Genomic DNA, 23,275 nt, shown 5'->3' with positions numbered 1-23,275 from the left:
ATGGCGACACAGCAGTTGATTCTGCACAGGACGTATTGGCCAAGGAGGAAGCAATGTGACATCAAGAACACCTGCAGATCAGTCTGAATGGGCCAGTGGAATCTACTGGCCAGAGAGCTGAGCTTGGGTTTGAGAGAACGGGAGCTGAATTCACACCTCTTCTGTGAATTTATCTGTCCTGGAGCAGTATTTCAGCCACCTAAGGATAAATTGCTTCTCGCTCAGTCTAAGTCCTCAATCAACAAGATAAGGGAAACGGTTATCTTTTCTTCTTTTTTGGTATTTATCCGCAAGCCGAGGGGATGGCGTCTCCTGGCAATACCGGATAGAAAACCACGTTATCAGCTAATGAACCAAAGTAGAGCAGAGGGGTGACCGACCCTATCCGCTTACCTATGTGTAGGGCACGGAAACCCTGCATCTTGGAGGATTTAAGAGATAAAAAGCAATATTGTCATTATTTTTTTAAAAAAAGCCATTCGATGAACATTCGCTTCAAAACAAAACCACCTGAGCGCCCCTTATCTACCCATCTGCTATATGAATCACAGCAATGATCAATGATGTTTTATGCCGGGCAGAGGATTTTTCCTGTGAATTTGTACTGCAGAAACCTCAGGCTAGAGGGGCGCCCCAAAATAATGCACTACAATTTGCTTCCCGCCCCCCCCCCAGAGTAGGGTTGTCAGGTCACCTCTGGCCACTGGTGGGGGGGGGAATAAGGCATAGGGTTGCCAGATCCAGATTGGGAAACACCTGGAGACAGCCCCCATAGCCAGAAATTTTGGGTTGGTGGGGCATGGGGAAATTTTGTGGGGCAGCAGGGGAGGGGGAGGATGAGGCAGCCGCACACCTTCCCTGCCTCTGAGGGGCAGCAGCTTTTGTGGGGCATGCCTCACATTAGAGGGGGCAGAGCCCCAAATTGCCCCACTGTAGCTACACGTCTGCCTGGAGATTTGGGGATGGACCTGGGGAGGACAGGGACCTCCGTGGGTAACAATGCCATGGAGTCCACCCTCCAAAGCTTCCCTGTTCTCCAGGGGAACTGATCTCACATGAACACATGAAGCTGCCTTATACTGAATAAGACCTTTGGTCCGTCAAAGTCAGTACTGTCTACTCAGACTAGCGGTGGCTCTCCAGGGTCTCGGGCACAGGTCTTTCACATCACCTACCGCCAGATCCTTCAGCTGGAGGTACTGAACCCGGGACCTTCTGCATGCCAAGCAGATGCTCCACCACTGAGCCATGGTCCCTCTCCATAGTTCTCCCGGGTCTCAGGCAGAGGTCTTCCACATCACCTACTGCCTGGTCCTTTTTACCTGGAGATGCCTGAACCTGTGACCTTCTGCATGCCAAGCAGATGCTCTACCACTGAGCCATGGTCCCTCTCCATAGTTCTCCAGGGTCTCAGGCAGAGGTCTTCCACATCACCTACTGCCTGGTCCTTCAGCTGGAGAGGCTGACCCTGGGACCTTCTGCATGCCAAGCAGATGCTCCACCACTGAGCCAGGGGCACGGATCAAATCTCTTTAGTCTGGGGATGAGTTGTAATACTGGGGGGTCTCCAGGTGCCACCTGGAGGCTGTAGAAACTCGAGCTGCAGTGTTAGAAGAGTCAAACAACACAAATATACACTGCAAAAACCTTCTATAAGTTAATGTGTTCTATTTGTTCCATCTTATAAAGTGCATTGTGTGTTATTTATAATATTCTAAAACAGGTATATATTCATTACATGCAATATCAATAATAATAATAATCAGTTTATACAAATCTAATAGCTACGTCAATTTACATCCTTTTTACACAATCAACCCCAACGGGAGTTTCTAAAATTATACACCCGCTTCTCCTTGCTTGAAAGTCTTCTTCTAAAGGGGGAAGTTTTCTTTTGTGGTTACATTGATGTTTAAATAGATGTTTGTTGCTGGTCCTACGAGAGGCCCATTAAACAGCTGAAGTTCATAGACGGAGCGCTCCTGTCTTTCTCAAAGCTACCTGTTTTAGAATATTATAAATAACACACAATGCACTTTATAAGATGGAACAAAGATACTTATAAAAGGTATTTGCAGTGTATATTTGTGTTGTTTGACCCACCTGGAGGCTGGCACCCCTACTCCCAAGGAAGGTACTTCCCATATGGGTCAAGTTCTGTACGACTCATCAGTATCGATTGTTCTCTGGATGAATCAGCATTACTTCAAGTTGTTCTCACTGCTCCAAAGCCGTGAGCCTCTGGATGGGTTGACACTATGGCATGATCCAGTCTCAGCTCAGCATTTTAAAAGCCTACTGATTTCAGTCTGAGCCATTTTGGCTTAGATTTCCCACTGAAACCAGTGGGGAAACCACAGCTGCCTTTTACCTCCGGATGGATTAACCTGCCAGAAAGCAACAACCTGTTCTTTTGAGACAGAACAATACATTTCACATGACACGGGTTACGTGTCTGTTTCCTCCCATAGCACCTCGCTAGCACAGGCCAGAAGGAATTCATTTGGGGCCGTTGCAAAGGCCGTGCCCGGCACGCGCAGGGGGTAATAGAAACGTCAGCTAGATCTATCACGGTTTCCCACCCCTGGAAACAAAAACAAATTGCCAGCAATGTTCCCTCTAAGCTGTGGAGTCTTGTGAGCAAAAATTCTACTTTGTGAGCTACTAGCATTAAAGTTGTGAGCGAGCAATTCGGCTGTTGCATAAATTAGTTTGCTCTGGAGCCCCCCTTCCTGAGCAGAGACAAAAATGTGTGAGCCGGAGGCTCAAAAACTGTGAGCTGGCTCACACTAACTCAGCTTAGAGGGAACACTGATTGCCAGAGAAGAAACTGCCGGGCCACAAAACCGGATTTACAAAAGCGTGTTCCGAAGGCCACCGAAGGTAAATTCCAATTAAGCAAGCTTTCCTAGAAATACAGAGCTGGAAGGGACCCCGAGGGTCATCTATCCCAACCTCCCTTTCTCACAAGACAAGAACTCGTGGGCACTTAATGAAATTGCTGAGCGGTCGGGTTAGAACGGGTAAAAGGAAGTCCTTCTTCACCCAAGGAGTGATTCACACATGGAATTCACTTCCACGGGAGGGGGTGGCGGCTACAAGAGGGAATTGGATAAACATCTGGAGCAGGGGTCCATCAGTGGCTATTAGCTACAGTGGCTATTAGTCAGTCTGGGGCAAGGGATGCTCTGTCTTCTTGGTGCTTGGGGTGGGGGGGTCAACAGTGGGAGGGCTTCTGGTGTCCTGGCCCCACTGGTGGACCTCCTGATGGCACCTGTTATTTTTGGCCACTGTGTGACAGAGTGTTGGACTGGATGGGCCATTGGCCTGATCCAACATTGGCTTCTCTTATGTTCTTATGGCCCTCCACTCACATCTGATAGCACTTCACCACGCTCCCAAGGTACACGCCCTGCCCAGTGCCCCTGGGAAAATGGCTGCCAACAGTGGTGAGCATGGGCAGTGGGAGAGCTCGCAAGCAGGCAGCGGAAGGGCACCCAGGCAGGTGGGAGGCATGTGGGTGGGGGGGGGAGAGAAGGGGGCAATGTATGGGGGCCCGGTGGTGAGTAGTAGAAGGGAGGGGGCCTCGGGACCTCTTTGCCTGGGGCCCCTCAATACCTAGAACCAGCCCAGCTTCCCATTCTGGTGTTTGGTGTCCCTGTCACGCCTCCAGAGTAATCCCACCGACCCCAATGGCGTTTTGTTTTGTTTGGTCAAAGACTGCAGTCTCTTAGCTCTGGCCAACACGGAAAGCAAACCGATACCGGTTTTTCATCCGCGCGCAAGTGCCAATTCTCAGGGACGAATTAACACTTAATCGCATTGTTATTTTTAAAAGGCTTGATAAAAGGTCACGATTAGAGAGGATTTATCCGCTGCTCGGCAAGAGGAAAGGATCCCTAATGCCCTTTATTTAGATGCAATTTAATGTCTGGGCCGCCAACTGATCCACACGGAGATACCTCTGTGTGACTGATGGGAAATTAGGAGGACATTCGTCACCTTTTAATCTGCTGAAAGGGGTTGTCGGGAGGAGTGGGAGGGAACTGTGGGGCAGGGGGGGACCCTTCAGGTATGTTTTTGCTTGCTCTTTGGCTTACAGGGGGGGTTTGGGACACAGGTGTGTGTTTGGGGGGGAAATGTGGTAGTTGTTTACAATTATACTCAGCGTGGGAAATGTCCTCCACTTCCTCTGTTCAGAGTCCTCCACCACTCTGCATTAGATCTCACCAGTTTCACCTTGATAAGCCACGAATAAACCTCCTCCTTTCATTTAACCTGTCTGTCACATACCAGAGTTGGTTTTAATAGGTAAACAGCAAAGTCATATAGAAGTATCTTCTATATACAGGGGTCCTTTCCTGCAGGAGCACACAGGAGCGGAGCTCCGGCAGTAAGGAGCCCAGGGGGCAGGCACATGCAACAAGCCCCACCCCCTGCTCCCAGCAGCCCTCAGTCGGGCCATGAGGAACAAGAAGCAGCCAGGTAAGTTCCAGAGCCCCCCCCCCGGCCCGCCTTCAGGTACAAGTTCTTCCTCCTATGTGACGGCAGATCTGCGCATCCCCCCCCATCATAGCTAGCAATCCAAAACAGTCCAGTGGCACCTTTAAGACTAAGTGGAGCCTGAGTGGTGGGTGTTGCCTTCTGACACACTTCCAGTGATGTCAGGGGGCATGGCATATGCAAATAAGTTATGCTAAGAAGTTATGCTAATGAGCTCCTGCACCTCTTTTTCTACGAAATGACCCCTGTCTATATATATAAAAGAAAGTCCCCTCACCGTAAAATCAGTGCCCAGGCCAAACTGCCGGACCTAGTGACACCAGATTCGGGGAGAGTGCTCCTACCGTGGCGTAGGTGCTCACTAAGAAGGGATTTTTAGAAATTCGAGATGAGACGGGCCTTCCTTCTTGAAGGTCCTCGAGCAGATGTTGCTTTCGGGAGGGTGGCCGTGTTAATCTGCAGGACAGCAGCTAGATCTGAGTCCAGTAGTGCCTTGGAGATCAAGAAGATTTTCAGAGTATAAGCTCTTGAGGGTTAAAGCTCCCTTCCTCGGATACCAGATGATTTGTCTTGTATCTGACAAAGAGAATGTTGACTCTTATACTCAGAAAATCTTGTTGGACTCATAGCGATGTTGGTCTCTAAGTGATAAGTTTCCTGATAGCTCAGGCTAGCCCGATCTTGGAAGCTAAGCAGGGTCGGCCCTGGGTTGTACTGGGATGGGCGATCTCCAAGGAATACCAGGGGTGTGACTCAGAGGCAGGCAATGGCAAACCACCTCTAAAATGTCTCTTGCCTTAAAAACAAGTCTAGTTCGCCACCTAGTGGTGCATAATACTAACGGAGCTAGAACTTCGGGCTGCCGGATAATTTTAGGATCTCCTGGCTATACTACAAATGCTAACAATAAAGGGGGTTGCATTATGATAGAAACCAACACGACAGAACTACTGCAAAATGTGCAAACTGTACATACTCCAATTTGTATTTATAACATCAATAATAACAATACAATGTTTTCACAGAAGATAAGAACGTCTCAAGAATGATGAAGACGTCTCACAGATGAGCTGATGGACGAACTCCCCCGGAGTTAATATTCGTTTTGGGCGTCTTTTTCACACATAAAAAACTCAGTTGAGTATCCTCACGGTTACAAATCCTCCAAACTGGACATTTCTTTATTCCTGTACATCTTGAAGTTCATCAATAACGGGCCCGTTATTGATTTTATGAAAAGGAGCACTTTGTGAATAACTTCAAGATGTACAGGAATAAAGAAATGTCCAGTTTGGAGGATTTGTACTACAAACGCTGCCATACAATAATTAATTAATTAATTAATTATTATTGGCCTCAAAAGTTGAGGCTGGGCATCCATCTGTCAGGGATGCTTTATGTTTCGAGGTTTCCTGCACCGAGTTTGGGTTTGGCCTAAATGGCTTACAAAGCCCCCTTCATTTCTAGGACACTGTGATATAAACATATGCTCTTCCTAATAAAGTCCCAAAGAAAATACCAGGCACCTGGAGACACCACGAGTGCAGGTTTGAAAACCTTCCACGTTATAAAAAGATGTGCAGTCAAACATAAGGTATCTGGGAGTTGACTGATGGGCAACAGAGAAGCTAGCCAAAAAAGGAGTCTTACCTGTCATGTAGCACTTGATATCCTGAGAGTTACTGATAGGATTGTTATTTTTGAACATGTAAAGATTGAAAGGCATTATATTGCTGCTGCTCAGACGTTTCCAAATTTCGTGGTCAGGGCTCGTCCACCGGCCAGCTAGCACATCATAGTCTCTCTTCCCCATATGTATGAGTTTGGTAAGGGGGTCATAGAGTCCTCCTTGGTAACCAATAATGACCTGAAAGTTTGGGTTGGTGTCCATATAGATCTCCCCATAAGCTGTGTACAAGATCTGCTTGATCATTAAGCCCGTCCCGCTGAAGACTGCCAAAGGAGTCCCAGTGTTATCGCAGGCAATGTAAAACTCGTCTCCGCTGCTGAGCTCCATAGCAAAGAGGTGGCCCTGGAGGTCGTAATAGAGGGAGGTTATCTCAGAACTCGAGTGGTTGTAGAGATGGGTGACTTTGGTGGGGCTGGTGAGGTCTGCATAAAAGAACTGCAAATGATGCCCATGGGTGGTTTTGCTGGAGACCCTTCTTCCAAGTCCATCATAACGATACTTCACGGACCACCCGTTGGCTTTGTTATAGGCCTTGATGAGCAGTCCTGCCGAGTTGTACTCAAAAATGTCATTCCCCCTTTGTCTCAGGAAGCCATCTTCATCCATCTTGTACTGCACGTCCCCCAGTCTTGTGATCCTGTCCCTGAGGTCATACCTCAGTGGAGTGAGGCGGGCACTGTTGCCGGGACTCAACAAGTGGAGGTTTCCATTGAGGTCATAACTGTACCGCCAGAGTGGCTTCTCATTGATTGACACGGTCTGGAGTTGCCCATCTGCATCGTATTCATACGAATACCTCGTTGTGTTTGCGTATGGGCCGACCTTCAGCTCCTTCTTCACTACTCTCCCCATGTTGTCATACTGCACTGTCATCCAGTACATGAGGGACCTGAATATCTCGTACTGCACTTCTTTCATCCTGCCGTAGGCATCGAAATGTTTCGTGTGAGTCATGACCGCAGTGGTAATGATTTGGTTGATGTCATAGTAGATGACCCCGAACTTGCCGAATTGTTCCGTTTTACCTGAAACGTCATCATATCGGTAAAGGTCAATGGGTAGTGGGGTCTCGTTGATCACCGCTTGCATGCTGGTCACCCGGAAGCTGTTGTCGTAATTGTAGTCAAAACGCGCATTCACCATGCCTTCTTCTGTGAAACGAAAGATCTGCCGGTCGATGAGTGGTCCAATCTGTCTGTATCTGATGGTACAAGTGAACCCCTCGTTCTGCAGGTTTATGGTCTTCAGCATCCCAGCTGTTTCATCATAGGTGAAGCTGATCTTAGTCGTGTCATAGAGCATCTCAGCCAGCTTGGAGAGTTTGCCATATTTGTAGATGACCCGCCTCCCTGTTCCCAAGTGATAGGTGTGAAGGAGCTGCTTTTCCTCATTGAAATCCTGAATGACGGATGCGTTGCCTTCTGGGGGCCTGTAGATATTCCTGTAGTAGCCAATGGAACGAATAGTTTCCAAGGTCTGGCGTGCAACGTTGGGCATGGTCACGGACGACAAACGATCATTCTTATCAAACTCGAAAATGTACTGCCGTTGACTGTGAAGGAGCAGCACCATGGACTGTAAGGAGGAGGGGAGAAATAATGAGCATCCCTCATTCTTAAAGCGGCAAAAAACTTGGAATTCATGAAGCAGGACACTGACACTATTGTCAAAACCCCTTGCAAACTTTCTTCCTTCAGAAAGTATTTGTGATCTGGGAGAGAGGAGAAGTACCCACAGTTGGCGGAATACTGAAAATAATCTTGCAAGTTCCTGTTCTGTGACACTAACACCCTCCCCCCCTGCCTCACCAAAAATATTTTGGTAAAGCGACTGCTCTAAAGTGAAATAGGACTGCCACCTTAGAGACCACCAACATTTTTTCCAGCACAAGCTTTTTTGGGTCAGAACTCACTTCAACAGATGCATCATCATCATCATCATCTCATTATTATTATTATATAATATATAATTATATACTATATATTATATAATATAATAATACATTATTGTTATTATTATTATTGATATTATTATTGCTATTATTAAAATATTCATATGCCACCTTTTCACACAAACAGGGTCCCCAAGGTGGCGAACATCAGGAATTAAAACAATGAAAATATGGACCTCTGACAGATAGTAGCTTATGCCAGATGAAACTCTGTTAAGTCTCTTAGGTGCGCTAAAGGATTCTGTTTTATTTTGTTGCTATGGACTAGCATGGCTACACATTGGGTATTATCAATGGATCGAGTTTCTGAAATAACCAAGGCATTAAAGGTTTATCTTCACTAAAGTCAACCCCTCTTCTGCCTGGCGAAAATCCACTGCTCATCACTAATATTCCAAGATACAGTTAGGGGAGAGAAGGAATCGTTCTCCTCAGCAAGAAGGATTTGTAGAAAAAATATGTATTTTCCAAGTATACGGGAAATGTGATTAGATAAGTCACTACGGTTTTCCACACAGAGCAACGAGTCCCTGTAGCTTTCCAGTTGCCACTGTGGCTGCCAATTCAATGCAGTGGGTTTCTATGACTTCCCCTGCCTTGTTGCTCTGATGGTGTTATCCTCGCCCCATACCACAGGGGCCTTTAAAAAAATAAGTAAGAGCTAGATTGCTATAGCACTGTAACATTACAACACTTAATCTACTGGATTCTCTGAATTCCTAGCTTTCGTTTAAAAGAAAAAGAAAGTCTTTAGCCCATTTTGTTGCAGAGACAGAAGGGGAAAAGGTGGTCATGAAAATGGCTAGAGACTTAACTTTCTTTAAACTGAAAGCTGGCAGCTCAGAGGAGCAAACCAACAGAATGTTATGTTATTGTAACACTATAGCGATTGAGCTACTGACGATTTTTAAAAAGCCCCCTGGTGGCAAGGTGGAGGAAATGGCAGCTGCAGGGGAACATGGCAGGGAAATGGCGCTGAAGCGGGTGGTGCCATACCTTCACGTGGAAAGCAAAATGCTTCAGCCGCATAGTGGCAGGAAACACCGGACCAAATGTTGTTCGAGGAAGCATGGAAAAAGCACGGGGAAGCCATGGAAAGACAATGGATGGGAAACGATGCTGTGCGGAAACTCGGATATAAATCTGCCGCAGTTGGAAACCCAAAATGGAGCAAAAATCCCATGTAGAAGTCATTACTGTCCCTTCACCCAGCATTCCCCAGACTACTCACTGAACTCCCAAAAGTACAAAAGCACCGTGAGGACTATTTATTATTTATTTTTGGATTTATATCCCGCCCTCCCCGAAGACTAAGAGCCGTTGAAGTACAAGGGAAGGAAATGCAGATGATAAATCGAGGGGAATCGACGTCTGACTCCTTAAAAGCTCCCGAAGTGTCTTATCTGTAGGTGGCTCACTGACCTTTTCTAAGTAAGTGTAGCTCCAAGACTTCCCATCGGCGAAGATTCTGGATGTAATCCGGCCCGACTGGTCATAGTCCATCCTTTCTGACATGGTCCCCCGTTGGATCCCAGCGATGTGTCCTCCCGAGGAGTAGGTCACGTTCACTCCATTCAGCCTGCTGCTGGGAGACCAAAGGCTGGGCCGGCCGGCCTGGTCGTACAGAATCCGCAAGGTGAACTTGCGATGATCATCGTAGATCTTCTCCGTTCTCGTCACCCGGTCAAAGTCGAGGGACAGCAAGTTTCTGTTATGAACCTGCGGCAGACCAGGGAGGAATGAGAATGAGAATCAGAATGACACAGAAGGGCCTGCGAGGATGAATTATTAACGGCTCTTCAAAGCAAACAAACGATCATGTTTTCTTCTGGCGAGCTGACAAATTTCTGTTTCTGTAAACAATTCTAAGCTCTAGGATGCAGGGAGGGGGGGAAAGAAATAAGACGACTGCAATAAAACAAAACAAAACTGAAAGATGGAAACCCGCTCTGAATACAAACACACAAATTGAAAAAGGTGCCACGGGGTTGTTCACTTGACCAGTAATAATTTTCAGTGTGTGTGAAGCGCCGTCAAGTCGCAGCAGGTTTTCAATGCAAGAGACGATCAGAGGTGTTTTGCCACTGCCTGCCTCTGCACAGCAACCCTGGATTTCCTTGGCGGTCTCCCATCCAAGTACCAACCAGAGCTGACCCTGCTTAGCTTTCAAGATCCTGATGAGACTGGTTTAGCCTGGGCTATCCAGGTCAGGGCTTTCAACATGTGGTGCTTTCAATATTATTTATTTACAGGGCTCTTTTTGTAGAAAAAGCCCAGCAGGAACTCATTAGCATAATAGGCCACACCCAACAACAGAAACACATTAGCATATTAGGCCACACCCCTGACAGCACAGCTCATTAGCTCATTAGGCCGCACCCCCATGTTACCAGAAGTGTGGTCATCCAGCCACACCCACCTTTTGCTTCTTATTCTCTTTACCTTGTTTATTGTCAAAACCCAGGGCCTTTTTTTGTAGCAGGAACTCCTTTGCATGTTAGGCCACACACCCCTATTGTAGCCAACCCTAATGAGTTTCTGCTGTTGGGTGTGGCCAATTATGCTAATGAGTTCCTGCTGGGCGTGGCCAACTTGGGAGCCAGCTGGAACTCCGTCCCTGTGCGTTCCTGCCCCAAAATATCCCTGTTTGTTTATATATTCAGTTTTTATCCCGCCCTCCCGGCCTAGGCCGGCTTACAACAGAGTAAAATCTTAACAATACAATGGCATAAAATCACATAAACTAATCTAAATACAGTGTTAGAACTCAGACATAATAAAGTGCTAGCAACCTTCCTTGTTTTGGGATCAGCTCTTCGGCCTTCTGCGGCTGTCTCGGGTGATTGGCTCGGGCAGTATTTAAGGGACCAATGGGCCAGGGTTCCGCCTACATGGATATCAGTTGTTGGCGGTAGAGATATTAGGTGGCGGCAGCTCCAAAAGCCTGGCGGAAGAGCTCCATTTTACAGGCCCTGCGGAACTGTGAGAGGTCCCGCAGGGCCCTGGTCTCTTATCATTATTTCAGTTTCTCCACATTTATTTTATTTATTATTTATCAATTTCGATTTAATATCCCGCCTTGCCCGCACATTACTACCTTTAGACAAACTATGTATGTGTCACGCTCAGTATCCCAAGTTTGTCTGCAGAGGGTTATGTTTTGGCTGTATTCAGCTGTCGTGCCAATCCTGCATCAATCCTGAATGTGCAGGGACTTGACCCTCTGTTGGGCTTGGGCAGGCAAATCACTCCGCCACCAATCTCTTCTTCTGCAGCGTGTGATACTACAGCAACTATGGGTTAAAACTAGCTCTGATTAAAATGAACTCTGCACGCTTGCATTCACACATCACAGGCAGCCAGAGGTGGTGCAGATCTGTCCTCGCAGAGGAGGGAGAGCTTGTACCTGAATAAAACTTGGTCTTAAAGGTGCCACCGGACTGTTTTGGATTGCTTACTATGGGGGGGGGGGAAACGCACATATCTGCCCTCACAGAGGAGGGAAACCTTGTACGTGAAGGCAGGGGGCGGGCTCTGCAACTTACCTGGTTGCTTCTTGCTCCTCGTGGCCTGACTGAGGCCTGCTGGGAGCAGGGGGCAGGGCTTGTTGCATGTGCCCACCCCCTGGGTTCCTTACTGCCGGAGCTCTGTTCCTGTGCGCTCCCGCAGGAAATGACCCCTGCCCACACATATAAACTAAGTCACATGAAATCAGGGCTTATTTTTACTACGTTTCGTTCGAGAAACGAGCATTCGGCTTGCAGACGGTAACTCAAATCCTGGTTCGCTTTGATACGTGCGGCCTTCAGCGTCTCCATGCTGGCTAGGCAACTCTGTAGTTTAGAGAGTGTGTAAAAGCATCACCAAATAACAAGCCTGGATTCGGCCAGGACGCCTGGGTTCCTATGTCACACAAAACCATAGCGAAGTGTTTCAGGTGGGTAGCCAAGTTGGCCTCCAGTACAGAGCAAGGTTGAAGTCCATCGGCACCTTAAACACCAAAGAGATTCCCTGAGTATAAGCTTTCAAGGTTCGAAGCTCTCTTCAGCAGGTTATCCGAAGAAGTGAGCAGTGACTCCTGAAAGCTCCTCCCCTGCCACAAATTTTGTTAGTCTTTAAAGGTGCTTCTCAGGGGTCGTTTCGTAGAAAAAGAGCTAGGGGAACTCATTAGCATATGCCACACCCCCTGACATTACCGGAAGTGTGTCCTAAGGCCACACCCCCTGACATCACCGGAAGTGTGTCATAAGGACACACACCCCGCCCCCAATCGCTGCCGGCCTTGCAGCTCCACTGCCGAGTCCCATGAGGGACCCGGCAATGGACCTGCAAGGCCGGCGGGAGTGCAAGGAAGCCCCACCAAGGCCCTCTCAGGGGTCATTTCGTAGAAAAAGAGCTAGGGGAACTCATTAGCATAACTCATTAGCATATGCCACACCCCCTGACATCAGGGGCCCGGCGGTGGACCTGCAAGGGCGGCGGGAGTGCGAGGAAGCCCCGCCAAGGCCCTCCCTGGCCCCAGGCAGGCAGGGGTGGGGAGAGGTGGGGAGGAAGCAACTTACCCTCCCTCTTCTCCTGCCTCCTCCTGGCTGAATGAGGGCCGGAAGCGGGGCGGGCGGAAGCAGGTGGCGGGGCTTCGTCATGTGCCCAGCCCCCCCGTACCTCACCCGGGGGAACTGCGATCCCCCGCGAAATGACCTCTGGTGCTTCTGGACTCTTTTCCACTGCTACGGACACACTAGCATGGCTACCCATCATGATTCATCAGCTAGTTAAGACAGTGATGAATAAACCAACCTCACCCAGTGATTTTAGACGCTGGTTTGACAGAATGGCCTGTATTCAGACAAACACACCACCCACACTCTATGGTTGCCAAGTACCTGCTGGCCATCTGTGGGAGATGGGGGGGGCAGGGTTGCCAGAGCCAGGTTGGGAAATGCCTGGATATTTGGGGATGGCGCCTGGGGAGGACAGGGACCTCGGTGGGGTACAAGGCCATGGAGTCCACTCTCCAAAGCATCCATTTCCTCCAGGGGAACTGATCTTGTTACTCTGGAGATGAGTTTTAATTCTTGGGGATCCCAAGATCCCAACTGGAGGCCGGCATCCCTACCATGTGCATTCACTGCCACAGGAAGTGGTGGGTGCTACAAGCATGGACGGCTTCAAAAGGGAATTAGATAAGCATATGGAGCAGAGGTCCATCAGTGGCTATTAGCCACAAGGTATAGCTAGGGGCTCTGGGGCAAGTGATGCTCTGTCTTCTTGGTGCTTGGGGGGGGTCAACAGTGGGAGGGCTTCTAATGTCCTGGCCCCACTGGTGGACCTCCTGATGGCACTGGTATTTCTGGCCACTGTGTGACACAGAGTGTTGGACTGGATGGGCCTTTGGCCTGATCCAACATTGGCGTCTCTTATGTTCTTATTTTAATTAATTAAACCATTGTTTTGTGTTGTGTCTGAACTGAGTCACAGTGTGCGTTTAAATATTTCCCCCCCAATCTCAGGAATGTGAAAATACCACTTTTTACCACCGCTGCCGTATAAATTCCCTTCTGTGCCTCAGGAGTGAAATGCGATCTGGTTGACATAAAGAAGCCCCACTCTGGAGGGGAATGTTTCTGTATGCTTTACAAGGCCTCCAAAATGAGGATTTATAATACGAATCCAGGAGGCGACGGCTGAGAGCCAAAACAGAACCTTGTGATAAGAGTCGCATCGCAGGAGTAATTAATCGCAATGGCGAGACTACAATATAGGGTCAGTGTGGCAATTTCGCAAGCAAAAAAATTAAAAATCTGCATTCCGTGGAATCATAGAATGTTAGAGTTGGAAGGGAGCCTGCAGGTTATCTAGTCTAACCCCCCTGGACTCTGTAGGAGCATAGCTGAAAGAGAGCCCTACAACATACGCGAAAGATGGTCATCCAGCCTCTGCTTGAAAACGGAATGGCAAGTCTGTAGCCGGGAGATCTGCTGTGTTGAAGTTGGAAGGACGGGGCCGCAACGTTCCAATTAGCCAATTAGCTTTGCTGTTGGTAATGTAACCTACGTGTATGACTGCGTATAGCGGTACTATGTGTCATTGTGACTATTATGGCTGATCTCTTGCCACTAGAATGGCGGTTGAAATAATGAGATGAGCCTCCATGGCCAGATCTCGGGTTAAATAAACAAAAATGAATTAATTGGACAACTCCCGTAACTGTGAAGAGATTGTCTAGCCGACTGTAGCAAAAAGGTTTGCCTCCGTGGGGAAGAAGTCGGCGCAATCCCGAGTGGCGTCAGAGGAGATGTTTTTGTTTCAGAGAGGGTCCCGCCGTTACGGATTTTTAACTCAACTGAAGTGCAAGGCAATCGATTTGTGACAGTCATGGGGCCAATTAGAGGTCCAGGACTTTGTGAAAATTCTGGGGGCTTGGTAAAGGTTTACTTTCAAGGTGGAGGAAATGGGTCCCGACGCAGATATATGCAGGAATGCGAGAGAATTAATTTGCGATGGTCAGTGACCCAGGCAGAATGTATTTATTTAGAAAAGGTATATACTGCATCTAGGGGGGTGTTTTCAAAGCCTCTCAAGCCTATAGGCAGAACATGATGCTTTGAGGATGGTGGAAACTTCTTGATAGCATTTTCGCTACTCGGTAGAATTGTTCTGGTTGTCCAGAAGTGGGCCACGGCTCAGCGGCTGAGCATCTGCTTGGTATGCAGAAGGTTTCAGGTTCAGTTCTCAGCATCTCTACTGAAAAGGCTCATGTGACAGACCTCTTACTGAGACCCAGCAGAGTAGACAATACTGACCCTGACTGACCAATAGTCAGTATGGTGTAGTGGTTAGGAGCGCAGACTCTAATCTGGGAGAACTGGGTTTGATTCCCCACTCCTCCACATGCACCTGTTGGTGTGACCTTGGGTCAGTCACAAGTGGTCTCAGCAAGTGCATTCAATCTGAACTGTGTGAAAAAAACAAGAAGAAACTTTCGATTAACGGTTCGGCATGACCTCTGTCACTCACCCGCAGCCTGCGCCCGAAGACTGTGATCTGGCCTCTCGCCTGCTCTTTGCGTTGCCTCCATTCAACGAGGTTAAGGCCATTGTCGATGGGGAGGGTGACGTTCCTCTTCCCCACGGTGGGATTCACGGTGCCGGCCAGCAGGTGAGGTTCGGTCTGCAAGGCCACCTCCATGCCATTGGCCAGCATGAGACGGAGTGAGCCATCGGCGCCGATGTAGTAGCTGTTTCGCACTTGATCTGTAGGATGGGTGGAAATGGTTGGATTAGAGCAGGTTCTGAGGACTGCAAAGATGCTACCAAGCTACTCCCAGCATTAAGTCCATCAGTGGTCCATCAGAGGCTATTAGCCACAAGATATAAATAGGAACTCTCAGTGTGGGGCAAGTGATACACTGTATTCTTGATGTTTTGGGGGGGGGCAACAGTGGAAGGGCTTCTAGTGTCCTGGACCCACAGCTGGACCTCCTGATGGCACCTGGTATTTTTAGCCACTGAAGAGTGTTGGACTGGATGGGCCATTGGCCTGGTCCAACACTGGCTTCTCTGTTATGTTCTCATGTACCTTCATTGGACTGGAGAGTGCCAGTTTGGTGTAGTGGTTAAGAGCGCGGACTCTAATCTGGACATGCACCCCACTCCTTTACATGTAGCTGCTGGTGTGACCTTGGGTCAGTCACAAGTTCTCTCAGAGCTGTTCGCTCAAGAGCAGTCATCAAAAGAGCTCTTTCAGCCCCACCTGCCTCACAGGGTGTTGTGGGGAGGGGAAGGGAAAGGAGATTGTAAACCGCTCTGAGACTCCGAGTGAAGGGTGAGGTATAAATCCAATCTCCTCCTCCTCCTTTCTTCAGTTTTTCTGTAGCAAGCTCTCTGGGCAGGGATCATGTGATTTTTCTGTTCTACAGAGAGACTTGTAGTGTGCTGGCAGAAAATGGAAATTTAACTACATAGTCTTGTCTGTTTGTCACGGAGAGAACAATATCTCTGGCTTTGGGTATCTGCTTGCCACACCAACAGTGTGTTGTGGGGAAGCACTATTACGAGATGCCATTGCCAAATGTGTATGAACAGGGAAGGTCTACCCGCACCCATCTAGGCATCAAAGAAAGGGGCTACCTTGCCAGGAAATTTCAAGAAAACTTCATCACCCTGTCTAATCGGGATGGTTAATTAAAACTGGAAAAGTGTAGATCAATTTAAAACTATAAGTATTTGTACCGTTACTATGTATGGATGTGAAAACTGGACAATGAAGGAAGCTGACGGGAAGAAATTTGATTCAGTTGAAATGTGATCTTGGAGGGGAGTTTTATGGAAACTGCGGACCCCCCCCCAAAAAAAGCTAAGTGGGTTCTAGAGCAGATCACACCTGAGCTCTCCCTAGAAGCTAAAATGACCCAACTGAGGCTACTGTACTTCGGGCACTCCATGAGAAGACAAGACTCACAGGAAAAGACAACAATGCTAGGAAAATTTGAAGGCAGCGGGAAAAAATGGAGGACCCAACAAAAGATGGATTGACTCAATGAAGAAAGCCACGGCCCACACTGAGCACGGCTGTTAAGGATAGGATGTTTTGGAGGCCATTCATTCATAGTGTCGCCATTACGTCGGAAGAGACTTGACACTGCATAACACACACACAAGACAGGCAGCAAGTCCTGGCATCTGCCTGGGACCAAAGACCACCAAAGGGTTCCCTTAAGAACATCAACATAAGAGAAGCCATGTTGGATCAGGCCAGTGGCCCATCCAGTCCAGCACTCTGTGTCACACAGTGGCCAAAACTCAGGGGCCATCAGGAGGTTCACCAGCAGGGCCAGAACTCCAGAAGCCCTCACACTCTTGCCCCCAAAGCATCAAGAATACAGAGCATCACTGCTCCAGACATAAGAACATAAGGGAAGCCATGTTAGATCAGGCCAATGGCCCATCCAGTCCAACACTTCTGTGTCACACAGTGACCAAAACTCAGGTGCCATCAGGAGGTTCACCAGCAGGGCCAGAACTCCAGAGGTCCTCTCACTCTTGCCCCCCAAGCGGCAAGAATACAGAGCATCACTGCCCCAGACATGAGAACATAAGAGAAGCCATGTTGGATCAGGCTAATGGGCCATCCAGTCCAACGCTCTGTGTCACACAGGGGCCAAAACCCAGGTGCCATCAGGAGGTCTACCAGCAGGGCCAGAACTCCAGAAGCCCTCCCATTCTTGCCCCCCAAGCACCAAGAAGACAGAGCACCACTGCCCCAGACATAAGAACATAAGGGAAGCCATGTTGGATCAGGCCAGTGGCCCATCCAGTCCAACACTCTGTATCACACAGTGGCCAAAATCCAGGGGCCATCAGGATATCCACCAGCGGAGCCCTTAACTAAACAGCGGAGCCCTTAACTAACTGTTCTATCTCTGCATGGAGCACCCGCAGAGATAGTGGAAGACAATTCTCCATTTTCAGAGAGTCTGCTGCTTGTCCTGTTTCTTCCATGTTTATGGGGACACGCTGACTTTGCCTTGCCCCACAATCTCGGTGCTGGTGAGGATGATGTATCTGCATAGCGGTGTGGCTGCCTTTTGAGCTCAGGTGAGCTGGAGATTGAGATGCATGACCAGGAGACAATTATTCGAGACCCGCGTCCTCTTCTTTAGATGCATAAATCACAGCCGAGTCAATTAATTCCCTGAAGAGCCCTGAACGACAGCTTCTGTGGCTTAATTAGACTCCCGAGGTGAAGCTAACCTCCCTGCCCAGCATTCACCAGACAACTTAATGTTTCTGAAATCCACTTGGGCTGATAAGCAGTTGGAGATGCCTTGGTTATAAGAAAAGGAACCGTCAGGCCGTCATGTGACTTGAACATGAGTCGGCTGTATGCTAAATCAGACCATCATGGTCAGTATTGTCTATTCAGACAGGCGGCCTCTCTCCAGAGTCTCCAGCTGAAGTCTTTCATATCACCTATGGCCTGATTCTTTAACTGGAGAGGCTGGGGACTGAACCTTGGGAACGTCACTATGCCACACCAGCCAGGATTTTGTGGCTTGTGGGGCAAAACATTTCTGGTGGGGCTGCCATTATCTTCTATAATGACACGCCCCTCTCCCTCCCCTCCTGCAGGATTTAAAGGGCTCTTCAGCTAATTGGAGGGGAGCACTTGGCTCCCTTTAAATGCTTTTGAGAAGAAGAAGAGCTCTTTAAGAAAGGAGGTGGCTCTTTAAGGAAGGGGGCGGAGCCCCCAATAGCCCCATCATAGGTATGGGCCTCTCTCATTGATCACTGCCTTGTTGTGGCGAGGGGGCTTGCGTGGTTCGATGAGGCTGCGGGCTATGCCACGGAGGGCCATCCAGGACGGACAGGCCATAGCGGAGAACTCAGACAAAATGTGATCCACTGGAGAAGGAAATGGCAGCCCACCCCAGTATCTTTGCCAAGAAAACCCCATGGACAGTAACAAAAGGCTACAGGATATGACGCCGGAAGATGAGCCCCTCAGGTCGGAAGGTGTCCAATATGCTACTGGGGAAGAACAGAGGGCATGTACAAGTAAGTAACCCCAGAAAGAGTGAAGTGGCTAAGCCAAAGCCAAAAGGACGCTCAGTTGTGGATGTGTCCGACGGCGAAAGGAAAGGAAAGTCCAATGCTGCAAAGGACAATATTGCATAGGAACCTGGAATGTAAGATCTATGAATCAAGGTAAGTTGGATGTGGTCAAAAATGAGATGGTAAGACTGAACATCGACATCTTGGGAATCAGTGAACTAAAGATTGAAGGTCAAAGAAGAAGGGGACAGCAAAGGATGAGATGGTTAGACAGTGTTATCGATGCAACAACCATGAAATTAAGAACTGAGTCATGGCCCCTCACAACTTGGAAAGGACAGGTGACCTCTCCTTAGCCTTCTTGTACCCTGCGCCTCCCTCTGTGTCTCATTTTAATTATTTATTTATTTTACTTCATTTATACCCCCGCCTTTCTCCCCCACGCGGACCCCAAAGGGGCTTACGTCATTCACGACGAGCCTGCACGTGGATCGTCATGAATGGGATGGGAGGATTTATCTTTTTTTTCTCTTGCATGTTACCAACTGCATGTGAGTGGCCTATTCTTGCTTGCCTAATACTTCCCTTGGGAGGGAAAGCGGCAGAGTATAGCCCCATCGCACCAGATTTCGGAGGCTACGCAAGGTCGGCACTCGGATGGGAGACCACCAAGGAAGGCTGCATCACTTGTCCCAGAGCCCCTATCCATACCTTGTGGCTAATATCCACTGATGGACCTCTGCTCCATATGCTTATCTAATTCCCTTTTGAAGCCGTCCATGCTTGTAGCCGCCACCACTTCCTGTGGCAGTGAACTGCAATTAGCAGATTTGCTGGTTTTAATGGGTACTCGAGCACGCCGACTTTCTCTTGATTGCCCCCTTTTGTCTTACCGTGACTCGAATATTGCTTCGTAAAGAATCGTACCATGTGTGCGATTTAATGCACCTCTCGTCTTCCCCGATGGAGAACTTGGTTTGTTGGAATGCGGGGAACTTTGTCAGCCACCCAACCTTGCCCGTGGTTAAAAAATCACTTTAATAAGAGTAGTAACCAGAGGCGGAGGTTGTGTTGTGAGAAGAACGCACAAAGCAAGGAAACAGGCCGATCCCCAAGTGGGAAACAGCTGTGGCACCAATAACCGGCCCTGCTTGTTAATTAGGTGTGATGATGTGTGTGTGTCAGCGCCAGAAGGCGTCACGAGGCACAGGACACCGAGCTCCCGCGGTGCTGGGATTACTACAGTGGCGTCTGTTTCCTGCTGCGCGGTCCGATGCGTGCCGCTCAACCCTTCTCGCGGCCTTGCCCGTCGCCCCAGAGGAGACCCCGATTCATTATTTGGATCTACTTGCATTAATGGCCTGACTTGCAGGCGAAGCTCAGGGGAAGTTATGGAAATTATCTTAATTTTGCCTTCACCCCCACCGAAGTGTGTGTGTGTGGGGGAGCGAGCAGATGGCCCAGGTTGGCCCGATCTTGCCAGATCTCAGAAGCTAAGCAGGGTTCAGCCCTGGTTAGTACTTGGAAGGGAGACCACCTAGAATTACACAATCATAGAATCTCAGAAGTTGGAAGGGGTCCTACAGGCCGTCTAGTCCAACCCCCTGCTCAATGCAGGATCAGCCTAGAGCATCCCTGACAAGGGTTTGTCTGGATGCTGCTTAAAGACGGCCAGGGAGGAGGAGCTCACCACCCTCCCCAGGCTGCCGATTCCACTGCTGCACAACTCTTTCCGTAGAAATGTTTTCCCTAAAATCCAGCCAGTGTCTTTCTGCCCATAGTTTAAACCCATTCTTGCGAGTCCTCTCCTCTGCTGCCAACAGGAAAAGCTCCCTGCCCTCCTCCTCTAAGCGACCGCCCTTCAGAGACTTCAAGAGAGCCATCCTGTCCCCCCTCCACCTCCTCTTCTCCAGACATTCACACAACCACTGGGAGACTTTCCATCCAGGGTGGGCCGCGGAGTGAGGCACCAAACCCAGCCCTTCCTTGGCATGCGTCCAGCCCCCTCCCGCCAACTACCCCCGGGCTGAATCTCAGTACACAGGTGCCTGGCTCACCTTGCAGCAAGGTATAGAAGGCGCCCGAGGCCGACAGGTTGGTTGTTATGGTGACATCGTCTTTGCTGGACGTCTCCACTTGGACGTGGACCGAACTGTCGGTGTCGCTCCGGAAGCTGCTGACTTGGCCTTTTTAGGGAAAGTGATGTTGGTGAGGCGCCCGAAGCTGTCGTACCTGGAAACGAAGGAAAAGATGCCTCAGCTGCAAATGCAGGAACGAGAATGAGAAAGAGGGACACATCAGTACCGCTGGACGTTTCCAAGCGGAGGCTGGACGACCATCTTTCGGGTATGTTGTAGGGCTATCTTTCGGCTCTGCTCCTGCAGAGTGCAGGGGGGTTGGACTAGATGACCTGCAAGGTCCCTTCCAACTCTAACATTCTATGATTATAACATCATTTAAACAGCCGGATATAACCCAGATTACGCTAGCAGTCACTGTGTTGTATTGTTGGAGGCTGCTCATGCCCGCCATTGTAGATGAATCATTCTAGCACTAGCACTTTATATGTTTTTATGTGTATTTGCTGTGATTTTAGATAATTTTATCTTAATCCTTATTATCCTATGTAAGGCGCCTTGAACCTGCTTTGGCAGGGAAGGTGGGGTAGAAATTAAATAAATAAATACATTAGATGCCTCCACCCCCATGTGTTGGGTTCAAAATAGCCATCACCTGCCCCATACTCCAAAGGGGCGGAAATTAAATTGTATTATTTATTTTAGTCTATTGGATTTGTATCTCGCCCTCCCCACATAACGGCCTGGGGGCGGGTTCCATGAAATATAATATATAAACAATTAAAAACAGTTTAAAATCATCAGATAAAATACAGCACGGTTCCTATATTTCTAATCAGAGCCTCAACAAATGTGGCCTATCACAAATTGGGGCTCCAGATGTTACACAGATCTGATCCACCGAAGGGGAGGCCCAATTGAGAGATAAGAGGAGGAGGAGGAAGTCCGCTGCCTCAGCTAAAAGCCTGGTGGAAGAGCTCCGCCTTAACTAAAAGCCTGGTGGAAGAGCTCCGTCTTGCAGGCCCTGCGGAACTGTAAAAGGCCGCGCAGGGTCCAGATCTCATTCCACCAGGTAAGAACCAGGGCCAAAAAAGCCCTGGCCCTAGTTGAGGCAAGATGGATGCCCCTAGGGCCGGGGACCACCAGCAGATGCTGACTAGCAGATTGTAACATCGGGGCTCATATTTAACAATGTGTGCCATAAACAATTTGAGCAAGCTGACGGCACACAACGTCCCAGGCCTGGCATTCGAACTGTGACCCTCCTTGCGGTTTCCGCGATGGGTGGCAGATCTCACCTGTGACAGCTGCTAAAAGGTCACTCTTTGTGGAAGATGGTTTGCAGCTGGAAGGGGGGAAGGACCGAACGTGCTTTTGTAAACTGTTATTTTTAATTAGCAGCAGACGAGGTGTGAAATATTCCCACCCAGACACAAAAGCTTATTTGCTACCGGGGGTGGGGGGGAGATTACAAAAGGAAGATAGCTCTTAATGGCGGCCTGCAGTGGAAATTTCTTTTTGCTACAGAGGAATGCTTCTCCCTCCCTCCCAGCTTTCTTTTTATGCTTCCTTCTTTATTATGCTTTTGCTTTGACTTGCTGTTTGTAAATATCAATGCCGGCCTTTCACCTTGCTTTGCAGAAGAGTTTCCCCTCCCCGAATCCCGCACCTTGATTCACACAACTTAGCTTATCTTGAAACCTTGTGTGTGTGTGTGAATGAATTAGACATATTGAATGATCGGGTTATGTTAACATTGCTTGAAGGATTTATCAAAGGTTTTATGAGAAAAAATGACACAAGATATGGAAAGGGACCTGACTGATTTGGGGGTTCCTGAGGCAAAAATAGGGTGGCCAACCTCCAGATAGTGGCTGGAGATCTCCTAGGATTACAAACTGAGAGCCAGTTTGGTGTAGTGGTTAAGTGGGAGAACCGGGTTTGATTCCCCACGCCTCCACTTGCACCTGCTGGATGACCTTGGGCAAGTTGTAGTTCTGGCAAAGCTGTTCTTGGAAAAGAGCAGTTTCTGTCAGAACTCTCTCAGCCCCACCCACCTCACAGGGTGTCTGTGGTGGGGAGGGGAAGGGAAAGGAGTTTGTGAGCCGCTCTGAGACAACTGTGGGTGGTGAAAGGCGGGGTATAAATCCAATCTCCTCCTCTTCTTCTTCTTCTTCATCCGTACAGAGCAAAGAAAACTATCTTGGTAAGACTCTCTGAATCTCCTGTCATTGGTTCTGTGAATAACTCTTGCAAGCCTGCCTCTGATAAATACATTTTTCACAATTCGTTGCTTCCAAACAAACAAACAAAAAAACTTGACAAGCTGACTTGAGTGATACATCTCAGGAAATTAGGGTTCCCAAATGTGCCCGGGGGGCGGGGAACCCCCCGCTTCGGAGCCCCCGAGTTCTGCCCCGGAGGAATCCGGGCCTGGGGGAAACCCCGCCCCCGAAGCTGTGTCAGCGGAGGTGATGCAGTCACGTTGCTGACGTTCGGG

General features: G+C 48.7%; 1 protein-coding gene across 1 annotated transcript in view; it reads right to left on the bottom strand.

Annotated features, from left to right (window-relative positions):
* Positions 1-23,275, bottom strand: part of LOC107120134 (teneurin-4-like) — a gene marked incomplete at its 5' end in the record, with an annotated part of 82,661 nt that overhangs the window by 7,450 nt on the left and 51,936 nt on the right. Inside the window, 5 exon segments of the mRNA XM_015422781.1 lie at positions 6,154-7,768; positions 9,567-9,863; positions 15,162-15,397; positions 20,755-20,887; positions 20,890-20,929. Coding sequence (XP_015278267.1) covers positions 6,154-7,768; positions 9,567-9,863; positions 15,162-15,397; positions 20,755-20,887; positions 20,890-20,929 — 2,321 coding nt within the window.

Source organism: Gekko japonicus, unplaced genomic scaffold (assembly GCF_001447785.1).
Source record: "Gekko japonicus isolate JY-2015 unplaced genomic scaffold, Gekko_japonicus_V1.1 scaffold3519, whole genome shotgun sequence".
In the NCBI taxonomy this organism is placed as follows: domain Eukaryota; kingdom Metazoa; phylum Chordata; class Lepidosauria; order Squamata; family Gekkonidae; genus Gekko; species Gekko japonicus.
Note: the sequence above shows the minus strand (reverse complement) of the source record. Positions and strands in the feature narration are given on the sequence as shown.